General features: G+C 37.2%; 1 protein-coding gene across 1 annotated transcript in view; it reads right to left on the bottom strand.

Moving 5' to 3' along the window:
* Positions 1-16,576, bottom strand: part of LOC123547002 (nucleolar complex protein 3 homolog) — a 323,445-nt gene that overhangs the window by 117,433 nt on the left and 189,436 nt on the right. Inside the window, exons 12-13 of the mRNA XM_053551318.1 lie at positions 13,594-13,674; positions 12,209-12,309 (exon numbers count right to left, since the gene is read on the bottom strand). Of these exons, the coding sequence (XP_053407293.1) occupies positions 12,209-12,309; positions 13,594-13,674 (182 nt within the window). The remainder of the gene's footprint in view (positions 1-12,208; positions 12,310-13,593; positions 13,675-16,576) is intronic.

Below are 16,576 nucleotides of genomic sequence, written 5' to 3'. Positions count from 1 at the left end.
ATAGTCCTTTGAAGTTTCAAGGTTCTGAGTCAGTAGATTCTCAAGTTATTGATCGGAAACAGTTTTCTATGTTCTAGTCCTTGTGACCTTTGAAAAGTGACCCTAAGATCAATAGGGGTTATCTACTCTGCATGTCCAATCATACTATGAAGTTCCAACATTCTGGGTCATGTGGTTCTTAAGTTATTGACTGGAAACAATTTTCAATGTTCAGGCCCCTGCGACCTTGACCAAAAACCGAATGACCCCAAAATCTATAAGGGTCATCTACTTGGCATGTTAATTCATCCTATATGCCAAATAAAAATACCAATTTTTTTTTTTAAATCTCCCGTAAACCAGAAAATAAACTAGATGTGTGTCCATAGGACACAGGCGCCCCCCCCCCCCCCCCCCCCACCCCCCCCTGCCACTGTAACATGGTTTTATGACTCGGGTTAAATAATATTTAAGATGTTTGCAACACAAACTTTTAAGAATCTTATGTGTATTTTTCACTTAATTAACACTGGCCTAGCTGAATAAAATCCTAAAGAGAACACTTCACAGGCTATAAAACAATCCTCTAATGTTTTATGATTCTAGGTCAAGTACATTTTAACATACATGTTTCACAAACTTTTTTTTTTTAGTAAGTCTGGACAAGAAGTCGGGTCTTGTGTGATAAAAAAACTTAAAAAACAAAATAAGTCAGAGACCATAACTCCTACAAGACTGAATGAATCCGGATGTGAAAACCCAGGTGCACAACTGCACATGCTGACCAACATTCCTGTAAACTTTGGTGACCCTAGGTCAAATACTTTTAGAGCTATGCACGACACAACATTAAAATGACAAATTTTTTACTAAGTCAGGGGCCATAACTCCTACACGGCTGAATGAATCCGGATGCGAAACTCCAGGTGCACAACTACACATGCTGACCAACATTCCTGTAAAGTTTTGTGACTCTACGTCAAATACTTTTGAAGCTACGCGTGACAAAACATTCTCGGAAGGACGGACGGACAAGAGCAAATCTATATGCCCCCACCACTCATGTGGGTAGGTGGGGGTGGGGGGGTGGGTGGGGGGGGGGCACAAAAACTGCTGGCCCAAACAAGAGCTGTCCATAAGTCAGCATGCTCGACTTTTCTCAGTGCTTGACTCAGAATTAGAGCTGGAAAGTCGCCATATGACCTATCATGTGTCGGTGCGATGTTAAATAAAAAAAAAACAAGAGCTCGTCGAACATGAAATGCCCCCCTTGATGCATTCAGTAATTGCACAAGGAACAGAAATTATAAGCTCATTGTAAACAAAAGTTCTACTGTTCTGGTCCAATCTGACCTTGACCTTTAACCTATTAACCTAACAAGAGATCACAGAGTGATCTTGGAGCCGACCACTGAGCCATTTTTTAATGTTCCAAATTTTAAGACAAGCTCAAGATCAAAATCAAGGTTAAACTTCATTTCGGTACAAAACACTGCACATGTGGTCCAAATTTGAAAGCCGTGGCTTGAGAAATGTGAAAGTAGGTCACTAGATCAATTTCAAGGTCAAAGTTCATTTTAGTAGACAGAACTATGCATGTACTTCAAATTTGGAGGCTGTAGCTTGAGAAATGTGAAAGTAGATACTAGGTTAAAATCAATGTCAAGTTTCAATTCAGAACACAAAAATATGCAAGCAGTTCAAATTTGAAGCCTGTAGCTTCAGAAATGTCAAAGTAGGTCACTAGGTCAATCTCAAGATCAAAGTTCATTTCGGTACACAAAGCTATGCAAGTGGTCCAAATTTGAAGGCTTTAGCTTGAAAAATGTGAAAGTAGGTCACTAGGTCAATAACAAGGTCAAAGTTTGTTTCGGTACACAAACCTATGCATGTGGTCCAAATTTGAAGGCTGTAGCTACAGAAATGTGAAAGTAGGTCACTAGGTCAAGATCAAGGTCAATTCATGTGGTCCAAATTTGAATGATGCAGGTTATAGATATGAAGATTCAAAGTTTTTCCCTATATAAGTCTATATGAACCATGTGACCCCTGGGGTGGGGCCATATTTGACCCTAGAGGGATAATTTGAACAAACTTGGTAGAGAACCACTAGATGATGCTACATTATAAATATCAAAGCCCTAATCTCTGTGGTTTGGACAAGAAGATTTTCAAAGTTTTTCCCTATATAAGTCTATGTAAACCATGTGACCCCCAGGGCGGGGCCATATTTGACCCTAGGGAAATATTTGGACAATCTTAGTATCTTAGTAGAGGACCACTACATGATGTCATATACAAAATATCAAAGCCCTATGACCTGTGGTTTTGGACAAGAGGTTTTTCAAAGTTTTTTCCTATATAAGTCTATATAAACCATGTGCCCCCTAGGGTGGGGCCATATTTGACCCCAGGGAAATAATCTGAACAATCTTGGTAGAGGACCACTAGATTTTGCTACATACCAAATATCAAAGCCGTAGGCCCCGTGGTTTTGGACAAGAAGATCAGAAACCGTTTAATTGTTCCTGGCAAATGTGACCTTGACCTTTGACCTAATGACCTCAAAATCAATAGGGGTCATCTACTGGTCATGACCAACCTCACTATCAACTTTCTTGACAATAGGCCAGAGTGTTTTTGAGTTATTGCCCGGAAACCATTTTACTGTTCCTGGTCACTGTGACCTTGACCTTTGACATACCGACCTCAAAATCAATAGGGGTCATCAGCTTGTGATGACCAACCTCCCTATCAACTTTCATGATCCTAGGCCCAAGCATTTTTGAGTTATCATCCGGAAACCATTTTACTAATCAGGGTCACTGTGACCTTGACCTTTGACATACAGATCTCAAAATCAATAGGGGTCATCTGCTGGTGACGATCAACCTCCCTATCAATTTTCATGACTCTAGGCCAAAGCGTTCTTGAGTTATCATCCGGAAACAGATTGGTCTACATACAGACCGACCAACCGACAGACCGACATCTGCAAAACAATATACCCCTCCTTCTTTGAAGGGGGGCATAAAAAAAAAAAAAGAGCTTTGCCAGTAAAAAATTCTGTGTTAAAAAGGGGCATAACTCTGTCAAAATTCAATCTGAGTTATGGGGATTGTTTCTCCTGGTGTAGACTTCGATAGTAAATAACTATTTTAAGTTTCAAGTCAAAAGCTTTGATAGTAACAGATATTTGACTTTATCAAAAACTTTAACCATAAAAATTCTAAGCTAAAAGGGGCATAAAAAACTCTGTCAAAATTCAAATCAGTGTTTGTTTCTCCTGGTGTAGACTTTGATAGTAAATAAATAATTTAAGTTTCAAGTCAATAGCTTTGATAGTAACAGAGATATTTGATTTTCATCAAAAACTTTAACCAATGGTGCGCCGACCCCGATGCCAGGGCGAGTGCAATAGTTCTACTTTGAGCTAAAAAGATTGCTCTATGCATGGCAAAGTTACATCCTGGACAAGCTCTAAAATGACCTTTGACTCCAAAGTGTGACCTTGAACTTTGAGATAGAAACTTGTGGTTTGCGCAAGGCACTCCGTATCATGGAGGTTAACATTCATGACAAATATAAACAAGAGTCCTTTACGCATGTCAAAGTTATGGCCTGGACAAGATATTAAATGACTTTTGACCTCCAACTGTGACCTTGACCTATGAGATAGGAAGCTGAGGTTTGCGCATGACACTCATTAAGGTAAACATTCATGCCAAATATAAACAAGATTGCTCTATGCCTGTCAAAGTTATTGTTCGGACAAAGAAATCCGGACTGACGCATAACGTACTAACTAATGCACTAACGCATATACACCCAAGAGCCATGTGGACAAATATGTCTTCGTTTTCTGACAAAAAGTCCAACTGGTTTCACATATGTGTAACAACATAGGTAGACTAAAGTACAAATACAGAGTTAGGTTTATATGCAATGATATATATGATCTAGTATAGTATCTGTGAAACATGTAGGACATAAGGGTGTGAATGCATGACAAAACAAAAATTTGAACTGAAGTAAAGGGCAAAAGATATTAAAGTTTCTTTTATATAAGCTCATAATATGAAATAAGGCACTGCCTCAATTGGGAATCGATCCGACTTCAACTCATCCCATAACATTTGAAAAGAACTGTCTAATGATGGCACGTTATTAAATATCTCATTCGGTATATCGCATGTTACCATAGAGGGATCTATCCCGATTTTCGTCACTTTGCGCAGGATCGATTCCCTATCAGAGATTTTGGAATAAAAACAACACTGCCCATATTTGTACTGATGTGCAAGATCTTGTGGTTCGGATAAGTTATGTGGACGCTTATTAGGCACAACGAAAAAGTGTATTCTTCCAAAAAATCCATAGTCAGACGCTCTGTGCACGTGCCGGAAGTACACATTTTTTAATTCGATAGTAATATATCTCATTTGGTATATCGCATGTTACTGTAGAGGGATCGATAAGCGACGAAAATCGGCAGCATCAATTCCCTATTATATACGTGTCACACACATGGGCAAGGACAATTTTGAACCTAGGGCAATAATTCAAATAATTACAACAGACAGTCAAATCCTGATATCGCAACACCAAATATAAATGCTCTATCTATTACGGATTCTGAGAAGAAGATTTTCAAAGTTCCTTATATATTAGCCTATAGTAAGTACGTCACACGCCTGACACTGTAAATTGACTTACCCGAATATGTGCTGTATGAAATACGCTAAGTTTTGGATATGATTTTTTGCCGATTCACAAGGGTAGTTGTAATTTTGCAAGCTTTGCAATTATTTTGATTGAAATAGCCAACTCTCTGCTTAGTAGAGTTGGAACAGACAATATTACATGTTCAACATGTTCTACTAGCATGTGTTTGTTGTTGTTGTTTTCAACTGAACAGATTTTCCGGACCAATTTCGTTATAATAAATACCAATTAAATGGGCATACAATCGATGCATACATAATTAAACTTTTTTAATCGATTTGAATTAAAAGTATACTTACTTTTGTCTTTAAAAATAATTATGTAGAGATTACAGTGACAGAAAAATTGCGTATTCGAAACTAAGGGAAGAACCTGGTGTCTATATATAAAGATAGCCGATGAATCTATACGTCAGCTGCCGTTTTTGGAAGTGTCACAGAATGATAACAGCTGTTTCCTATTGCATCGTTACATATGTACTAAGTAATGCAATTCGTTTTCAGTTAAAACCATCATTTGCACGCCGATATTACAGAACTGACAAGTGCCCAGAATGACGTCTTGATATTGGGAACACCACCACGTGATCAAGATTCATCCGCGGAAGGGTCTCGCGGAAGAAAATTGTTAGTTTTATTCAGGTATAGCACAAATATACTTCATAAATTCGACAAAACATACAGTTTTCTGGTCATATAAAATGAAATTGACATAATTTAATTTAATCAATGCAGGAAACACTTTGATGTTTGAGACATTCCAATGGAACTACATCACTACACTGTGTTCTTCAGTCCATTTAATAAGATCGAATTCGGGCAACAGCAAGGAATCGTCAACGCTTTCAGCGTTGGCCAACTCAAAAATGTTCAAAATTAATATTGCTTTATAAAATCTCAGTTTGTATCTTAGCCAAAGTATGCAACACTCTTTCAAGAAAAATTCTGCCTCAATGTTTTTTCAGGTTTGGTTAAGGCACTGGGCAAATGTGTAATCACATAATACATCCATTTTTCTTTAAAATGGGTGTATAAAACTGCAAAGTCAACTAGAGGGCCAAGATGGCCCTAGATCGCTCACCTGAGAAACACATCATAACAGTGTAAACATGTTTGACTAGTGATGTCATGGAAACAAACATTCTGACCAACTTTCATTAAAATTGGAGCACAAATTGTTAATGTAAACAAGTATTTTCTTTGATTTGACCTAGTGACCTAGTTTTTGACCCCAGATGACCAATATTCGAACTTGACCTAGATTTCATCAAGGCTATCACAGGGTTGCCAGCACTCTGGGTGAATAAAAATCCCTGACTTTTCCCTGACCAATTCATGTTTTTCACTGACCAAAACCGCCAAACATTTAAACGGCCTCCTGACCTCCCCTATAGCCGTCCAATCCTCCCATTATTTTTTTTCCAAATGTTTTGTATTTATTTTCCAATATATTAAACATAAACATCAAACACAATGATAATAAACATGGTTTTCTTTCTTGTATGACTGTTTGGTGGTCAAGTCAATGAAACATAATTGTGACTATTGGTCAGTGAAACCTAATTATTAAGAGATACATATCAAAAGCATCTTTGCAAGACATGTAACTATCAAAAATCTAACATCTTTTAAGGTACACTTTCCTCATGGTAAAAACAATAAAGTATGGTTAATAACAAGACCATTGGAACCCTGCTAGTATTAGCAAAATATCATTCTCAAAAATCCAAGATCTGTTATTATACAGTTTCCTAGAGGCAAAAACAATAAAACACCATGACTAATAGCAAGACCATTGGAATCATATTGACAAAGCATCACTCTCAAAATCCAAGATCTCTTAATATACAGTGTCCTAGTCACTGTGGCAAAAACAATAAAGCATCATGACTAATACTGTAGTAGCAAGACTATTGGATGTCTGTTTACTACTCATTATTGGTTAGTTGGTTAGTTTGTCATGCTAGTAGGGAAGTGCCTGAAATAGTAACTTGTTTATAATACATGCCATCAACAATGTACTTAGATGTGTATGTTATGATACTATTTAACAAACAGAAAACACCTGGAGTACCTACAACAAACAAGAGGGCCATGATGGCCCTATATCGCTCACCTGTTATCATTGCACTTGAGGACAAGAAGGTCCTCAGAAAAAATATCTAAGTCCAAAGGACAGGAACAACAAAGGAAAGAAATTTAACCAAAAAGAAAAAATTTTTTTTTATAAGGTATAGATATGTCAAAATACACCTAAAAATTGGAGGTACCATCCATGTTGTACCACAGAAAAGTGGTCTCGGTTTTTCCCTACGGCCAATAATAAAAAAGTTACTAAAAATAAGCTATTTATAGTAACGTAAAAGGGAAGTAATTAAAAAGAAAATTATTGTAAGTGAACATTATTTTAAAGAAGGATCTGCCAAATAAATCTGTAGACATAATGATATTTCAGATCAGTATCTTCATTAGTTACGGAGATATTCCCATTTTAATTTGAAATAAAGGGAGGTAATTTGACATAAAATCAGTCCATAGTTATCTACCCTGATTGGCTCAGTCCAACTAATGACAATAATGAAATTTCAAATAAGTCCTATAAGTACTTACTGATATAAATCCATTTTGACTACAATCAGGGGAGGTAATCAGATATAAAATAACACTGGAACCTACGACTGGATCTGATTTGTCATGGAATCCAAGATTTATTGTTGTTGAAGATATTTTGGAAGTTTGTATCACATAAAACCATAAATGAAGTCTCTATATGGCTGCAAAAGCCAAAATAGCCAATTTTGGACCTTCAAGGGGCCATAACTCTGGAACCCATGATGGAATCTGGCCAGTTCAAGAAAGGAACCAAGATCTTGTGGTGATACAAGTTGTGTGCAAGTTTGGTTAAAATCAAATCATAAATGAAGTTGCTATTGTGCAGACAAGGTCAAAATAGCTAATTTTGGCCCTTTCAGGGGCCATAACTCTGGAACCCATTATGGGATCTGGCCGGTTCAACAAAGGAACTGAGATCTTATGGCAACACAAGTTTTGTGCAAGTTTGATTAAATTCAAATCATAAATGAAGCTGCTATTGTGCAGACAAGGTCAAAATAGCTAATTCTGGCCCTTTCAGGGGCCATAACTCTGGAACCCATAATGGAATCTAGCCAGTTCAAGAAAGGAATCAAGATCTTATAGTGATACAAGTTGTGTGCAAGTTTGGTTAAAATAAAATCATAAATGAAGCTGCTATTGTGCAGACAAGGTCAAAATAGCTAATTCTGGCCCTTTCAGGGGCCATAACTCTGGAACCCATAATGGGATCTGGCCAGTTCAAGAAAGGAACCAAGATCTTATGGTGATACAAGTTGTGTGCCAGTTTGGTAAAAATCAAATCATAAATAAAGCTGCTATTGCGCAGACAAGGTCAAAATAGCTGATTTTGGCCCTTTCAGGGGCCATAACTCTGGAACCCATAATGGGATCTGGCCAGTTCAAGAAAGGAACCGAGATCTTATGGTGATACAAGTTGTGTGCAAGTTTGATTAAATTCAAATCATAAATGAAGCTGCTATTGTGCAGACAAGGTCAAAATAGCTAATTCTGGCCCTTTCAGGGGCCATAACTCTGGAACCCATAATGGAATCTAGCCAGTTCAAGAAAGGAATCAAGATCTTATAGTGATACAAGTTGTGTGCAAGTTTGGTTAAAATAAAATCATAAATGAAGCTGCTATTGTGCAGACAAGGTCAAAATAGCTAATTCTGGCCCTTTCAGGGGCCATAACTCTGGAACCCATAATGGGATCTGGCCAGTTCAAGAAAGGAACCAAGATCTTATGGTGATACAAGTTGTGTGCCAGTTTGGTAAAAATCAAATCATAAATAAAGCTGCTATTGCGCAGACAAGGTCAAAATAGCTAATTTTGGCCCTTTCAGGGGCCATAACTCTGGAACCCATAATGGGATCTGGCCAGTTCAAGAAAGGAACCGAGATCTTATGGTGATACAAGTTGTGTGCAAGTTTGGTTAAAATAAAATCATAAATGAAACCACTATCGTGCAGACAAGAAATTGTTGACGGACGCACACACGACGGACGACGGACGAAGGGTGATCACAAAAGCTCACCTTGTCACTATATGACAGGTGAGCTAAAAACGTGTATTAGAATAATGTTAGTTGTAGGCTCTCTTCATGTGTCACTTTCCTACAAAATAACAAACAAGAGGACCATGATGGTCCTGAATCGCTCACCTCTTCCCACATGACCCAGTTTCGAGTATGACGTCATTTTTTCTATTATTTGACATAGTGACCTAGTTTTTGAGCTCATGTGACCCAGTTTTGAACTTGACCTAGATATTATCAAGATAAAAATTCTGACCAATTTTCATGAAGATCCATTGAAAAATATGGTCTCTAGAGAGGTCACAAGGTTTTTCTATTATTTGACCTATTGACCTAGTTTTCGAAGGTACGTGACCCTGTTTTGAACTTTACCTAGATATCATCAAGGTGAACATTCTCACTAATTTTCATGAAGATCTCGTGAAAAATATGGCCTCTAGAGAGGTCACAAGGTTTTTCTATTTTTATATCTACTGACCCAGTTTCGAAACTGACCTAGATATCATCAAGGTGAACATTCAGATCAATTTTCATGAAGATCCATTGAAAAATATGGCCTCTAGAGAAGTCAAAAGATTTTAATAATTTTAGACCTACTGACCTAGTTTTTTACCGCAGTTGACCAAGTTTCAAACTTGACCTAGATATCATCAAGATGAACATTCAGACCAACTTTCATACAGATCCCATGAAAAGTATGGCCTCTAGAGAGGTCACAAGGTTTTTTTATTATTTAATCTACTGACCTAGTTTTTTAAGGCACGTGACCCAGTTTCAAATCTGACCTAGATATCATCAAGGTGAACATTCTGACCAATTTTTATGGAGATCCATTCACAAGTATGGCCTCTAGAGAGGTCACAAGGTTTTTCTATTTTTAGACCTACTGACCTAGTTTTTGATCGCACATGACCCTGTTTCGAACTTGACCTAGATATCATCAAGATGAATATTCAGACCAATTTTCATACAGATCCCATGAAAAATATGGCCTTTAGAGAGGTCACAAGGTTTTTCTATTATTTGACCTACTGACCTAGTTTTTGAAGGCACGTGACCCACTTTCGAACTTGACCTAGATATCATCAAGATGAACATTCAGACCAACTTTCATACAGATCCCATAAAAAATATGGCCTCTAGAGAGGTCACAAGGTTTTTCTATTATTTGACCTACTGACCTAGTTTTTGATGGCACGTGACCCACTTTCAAACTTGACCTAGATATCATCAAGGTGAACATTCTGACCAATTTTCATGAAGATCTCATGAAATATATGGCCTCTAGAGAGGTCACAAGGTTTTTCTATTTTTAGACCTACTGACCTAGTTTTTGAATGCACATGACCCAGTTTCGAACTTGACCTAGATATCACCAAGACGAACATTCAGACCAACTTTCATACAGATCCCATGAAAAATATGGCCTTTAGAGAGGTCACAAGGGTTTTCTATTATTTGACCTACTGACCTAGTTTTTGATGGCACGTGACCCAGTTTCGAACTTGACCTAGATATCATCAAGGTGAACGTTCTGACCAATTTTCATGAAGATCTTGTGAAATATATGGCCTCTAGAGAGGTCACAAGGTTTTTCTATTTTCCGACCTACTGACCTAGTTTTTGAAGGCACGTGACCCAGTTTCGAACTTGACCTAGATATCATCAAGATGAACATTCTGACCAACTTTCATAAAGATCCCATGAAAAATGTGACCTCTAGAGTGGTCACAAGCAAAAGTTTACGGACGCACGGACGCACGCACGGACGGACGACGGACACCGCGCGATCACAAAAGCTCACCTTGTCACTTTGTGACAGGTGAGCTAAAAATGTTAGTTAGCTCTGGAGGCAAGGGTTGCAAAGCCTTTCAGTCTTCAAGCAAAATCAGTGTTTAAAGAAAAATGGTGGATTTAAACAAATTAAATACATGTTACAGTATTACATCATTAAACTTTGTTTTTTATTACTTAAATTTAATGCTTGAAGACTACCATAGCCACAAAAGTTTAAAAGGATTAACTTCTTCGAGCTTTGAAATCATTTTCCCCTGACTTTCCAGGATTTTCATTTTTCACTGACCAAATTTTAAAATTCCGACAATTCCCTGACCTTGAAAAAGAAACCAATTTCCCTGACTTTTCAAGACTGCTGGCAACCCTGCATCATTCTGACCAAATTTCATGAAGATCAATTGAAAAATACAGCCTCTATTGCATACACAAGGTTTTTCTTTGATTTGACCTAGTAACCTAGTTTTTGACCCCGGATTACCCATATTCAAACTTGACCTAGATTTCATCAAGGTAACCATTCTGACTAAATTTTATGAAAATCGAATGTAAAATGCAGCCACCATTGCATATACAATGTTTTTCCCTGATTTGACCTAGTGACCTAGTTTTTGACACCAGATGACCCATTTTTGAACTTGGCCTAGATTTCATCAAGTTAATCATTCTGACCAAATTCATGAAAGTCAATTGAAAAATACAGCCTCTATCACATACACAAGGTTTTTCTTTTATTTGACATAGTGACCTAGTTTTTGATCCCAGATGACCCATTTTCGAACTTGGCCTAGATTTTATCAAGGTAATCATTCTGACCTAAATTTATGAAGATCAGTTGAAAAATACAGCCTTTATCGCATACACAAGGTTTTTTCTTTGATTTGACCTAGTGACCTAGTTTTTGAACCCAGATGACCCATTTTTGAACTTGGCCTAGATTTCATCAAGGTTATCATTCTGACAAAATTTCATGAAGATCAGTTGAAAAATACAGCCTCTATTGCATACACAAGCTAAATGTTGACGGTCGACAGATGCCGGATGCCGGACATCGAGCAATCACAAAAGCTCAGGTGAGCTAAAAATGAGGGATTACTGTGTAAAAATGCAAATTAGTGTCATGGAACCTGCACAATGTCATATCATCACAGTAAATATGTGTGTGAAGTTTCAATCCATTTGTATCAATGGTAACGAAGATACCAGTTTACATGCAAAACTTAACCAAATCAAAATTTAACACCATCACATGGGTGATTGCAATACCTCTACACATTCTTCAAATAGTTAGGTAAACAGTGATTTGATGATTATCATACTTCAGATATCTATTTTAATCTTATTGCTTTAATGGATTCTACTTGGTGCAGCAGTTACACAGTCCAACTTGTTCAAGCGACCATGTCTATTAAGAGACCATTAATTTTACATTAAGAGATCACTTTTTCAGTTCCTTTTCATGTTGTTAAAGAACAATTTATGTTGTATTAAGAGACCATTTGTATAAAGATACCACTTTTTGTCCTTCCCTTGGGTGGTCTCTTATTACAAGTTGTACTGTATATCATTCTGGTAACTTACTTGGCAAGTCCTTCAAGTACAAAGGGAAACAGAACTGAACTTGTAGCTTTCTTTAGAATACGAAAATACGTCAGAAACACTGCTTGTATAGTCTCTGTATGCTGAAATACACAGTTCAAACACACCTTAAACAAGATATGAACTTAAAGGCATTAATAAACAAGTGAAGAAAATACTGCTATAAAGTCTCCTTAGTAACTGGTTAACACACAATGAAATGATAAAGGAAACATTATGTGAAGTTCTATAAATCTCCTACTGGTTAACACGATGAAATGATAAAGGAAACATTATGTGAAGTTCTATGAAGTCTCCTACTGGTTAACACACAATAAAATGATAAAGGAAACATTATGTGAAGTTCTATAAAGTCTCCTACTAGTTAACAATGAAATGATAAAGGAAACGTTATGTGAAATTCTATGAAGTCTCCTACTGGTTAACACACAATGAAATGATAAAGGAAACATTATGTGACGTTCTATAAATCTCCTACTGGTTAACAGGATGAAATGATAAAGGAAACATTATGTGAAGTTCTATAAAGTCTCCTACTGGTTAACACACAATGAAATGATAAAGGAAACATTATGTGAATTTCTATGAAGTTTAGATCTACTGACCTACTTTTTGATCACAGTTGACCCAGTCTCGAATCTGACCTAAATATCATCAAGATGAACATTCAAACCAACTTTTATACAGATCCCATGAAAAATATGGCCTCTAGAGAGGTCACAAGGTTTTTTTTATTATTTGGCCTACTGACCTAGTTTTTGAAGGCACATGACCCAGTTTCGAACCTGACCTAGATATCATCAAGTTGAACATTCTGACCAATTTTCATGAAGATCCATTCAAAAGTATGGCCTCTAGAGAGGTAACAAGGTTTTTATATTTTTAGACCTACTGACCTAGTTTTTGACCGCAGTTGACCCGGTTTCGAACTTGACCTAGATATCATCAAGATGAACATTCTGACCAACTTTCATAAAGATCCCATGAAAAATGTGACCTCTAGAGTGGTCACAAGCAAAAGTTTACGCACGGATGATGGACGCCGAGCGATCACAAAAGCTCACCTTGTCACTTTGTGACATGTGAGCTAACAATACAAACCACATCTACTGGAACATTCTGATGGTTGTAGGCATTTTGATTTTCATTTTTTAGAGAACTGTAGGACTATGACCTACTGACCTAAAAACAACAGGTGCTATCTATATGTAACAGGCAATTTCCACCTAAAGTTTGCCTAAGAGATTTCTAGTTCTTAACCAGAAACCATTTGTTCTTGCAATGAACTACATACTTTTTTAAACCAACATTAGAATCTTCAAATCATAGAAATAATATAATGTTTCGAGTAATTCATAACATTTTACCAGTTTAAGGCGCAATTTCTTGTCCTCTGTTGCCTTGGTTTCCTCAAGGTCTTTTTCCAGAAAAATCATCTTCTTCTTCCTCTGTAACAAAAATAGATGGTTGTTTAACATCATGTCTCCCCCTGTAGAGCTTAAAGGCATGAGCATATACTTAAGTGGACAACAGCAAATGGTACTTTCTGGAGTACTAATTCATGGTCCCTGTGTTCAGCTTTGTTACGGCTTTAGTTTTCTAAATATTAAACACAGACAGGCTTTAAAGTGACCTTTGATGAAAAACTAGGAGAAAAGTAGGAGTCTCTGATATAAACAAGAGGGTCATTGACCCTAAAGCACTCACCTGTGTACAAGACTTCAAGTGTGTTTGTATAAGTACAGAGTTAGGTTTCTTCTATGTTAACCTATATTATATATAGTCACACCCCACTTTGAAACCCAGGGCAATAATTGAACATTAGGGAGACATTACAAAATTTTGATATCACACGCCAAATATCAAGGCTCTAGATATTATTGATTCAGAGAAGAAAAGTGACCACGCCCCCTGGTGGCCATGCTTTTTGACGAATCTGAATAATTTGAAAAATCTTGGTAGAGGGTCACTATTTGTAGAAGGTCATACAAGAACCATTTGTGCAAAATTATTTTAAAATCGGGCACTATATACATATAGGGAAAAGTGACCATGTCCTCTGGCGGCCACGTTTTTTGACAAATCGAAATAATTTGAACAATCTTGGTAGAGGGTCACACAAGGACCATTTGTGTAAAATTATTCTAAAATTGGGCCAGCAGTTTCACATAAGAAGATTTTTAAAGTTTCCACTATATACATATAGGGAAAAGTGACCATGTCCTCTGGCGGCCATGTTTTTTGACAAATCAAAATAATTTGAATAATCTTGGTAGAGGGTCACACAAGGACCATTTGTGTATAATTATTTCAAAATCGGACCATCGGTTTAGGAGGAGATGTCGTTTGAAATTTTTTCTATTTTTAGCTCTGGCAGCCCCTATGTGCAACCAAGTGGAACTGTTTGAACAACTTTGGTAGAGGACCACCCAAGGAACATCATGGCCAAGTTTCATCAAAATCCATTCAGTGGTTTTCGAGAAGATGTCGTTTAAACACAAATGTTGACGACAGATGACTTGACGCACAGATGGACGGACTCACACATGCACGGACGACGGACACAGCATGATCACAATACCTCACCATGAGCACTTTGTGCTCAGGTGAGCTAAAATGTAGGAGAAAATTAGGAATCTGATGAAAAAATGTAGGAACTTACGAGAACAAACTTACCCCAAAATCTCTCTCATTTACTCACAGTAACACAGCAGGACACTTCAAATGAACTTCAATCACAATATAAAGGCCCAGTCTCCAGAAATGTTTGATGGAGAGGGGGCATCAGTTTAGAACAAAAGTGTCACCGGCGAGGTGCATAGCGCCAAGAGGGGGTAATTATGGAAGAGGGCTTCTGTCCATATTGGGGGGACAAATATTCAACAAATACAAAAATACAGTTGTTTGTAATAACTTCTGGACATAGCGCAATAACCCACTTATTCTTACTTAATAACAAACAGCTATCTTACTGTATCTTAATATTCTAATATTTTATTAACCTTATCTGATGCCTGATCTTTTGTTTAATGCTTACTAAATAGTTTATTCACAATGATATTTATGCTCATTTATGTCATATTTCATTTAAAATGTCTTAATTTTTGTCGTATTTTTTATTATTTGTAAAACGCCATTGAATATGTTTTACGTAACAAAGGGAACCATGATGGTCCTGAATCGCTCACCTGTCACCACATGACCCAGTTTTGAACTGAGTATGATGTTGTTTTTTCTATTATTTGACATAGTGACCTAGTTTTTGAGCTCATGTGACCCAGTTTTGAACTTGACCTAGATATCATCAAGATGAACATTCAGACCAATTTTCGTACAGATCCATTGAAAAATATGGCCTCTAGAGAGGTCACAAGGTTTTTTTATTAATTGTCCTAATGACCTAGTTTTTGAAGGCACGTGACCCAGTTTCAAATTTGACATAGAAATCATCAAGGTGAACATTCTCACCAATTTTCATGAAGATCCGTTGAAAAATATCGTCTCTAGAGAGGTCAAAAGGTTTTTCTATTTTTAGACCTACTGACCTAGTTTTTGACCGCAGATGACCCAGTTTCGAACTTAACCTAGATATTATCAAGATAAACATTCAGACCAACTTTCATACAGATCCCATGAAAAATATCGCCTCGAGAGGTCGCAAGGTTTTTTCATTATTTGACCTACTGACCTAGTTTTTGACGGCACGTGACCCACTTTCAAACTTGACCTAGATATTATCAAGGTGAACATTCTGACCAATTTTCTTGATTTTGAAATACTAGTACAGGTATGAAATGTAGGCCTCTGGTGTATTTTTTGGTCTAAAGTTTGAGGTACTGGAGGGGTACTCCCCACATTTTAGGAGGGTCAGGGGCTCTTCACCTGGAAAATTTTGAAATACTGGTATGAAATGGAGGCCTCTGGTTCATTTTTTGGTCTAAAGTTTGAGGTACTGGAGGGGACACTCCCCCCAGTTTAGGGGGGGGGTCAGGGGGCTTTCCCCCTGAAACATTTTGAAACACAGGCATGAAATGCTGGAGTCTAGGTCATTTTGAAATATAGGTATGAAATGGTGGCCTCTGGTGCATTTTGGGTCTAAATTTTTAAAAAAATATTCTTTGCCAAAATGTACTTTGGTGCATCTTTGATGAGTATAGATCACTTCTCAACCAACTGGGGGGCACAGGCCCCCTCGTTCCAGCCATGGAACCGGGCCTGATATAAGGTATGTCTATTTTATGATGCTCTGAGGTCCAATTGTACATAGCAGAGCCTCACCAGTATATTGTTAGTCCTTGTTTTATGTAACAAAATTCATTCTACAAATATAGACTAACAAGAGCTGTCACT

Source organism: Mercenaria mercenaria, chromosome 9 (assembly GCF_021730395.1).
Source record: "Mercenaria mercenaria strain notata chromosome 9, MADL_Memer_1, whole genome shotgun sequence".
NCBI classification, from domain to species: domain Eukaryota; kingdom Metazoa; phylum Mollusca; class Bivalvia; order Venerida; family Veneridae; genus Mercenaria; species Mercenaria mercenaria.
This window is presented reverse-complemented; position numbering and strand designations above follow the sequence as displayed.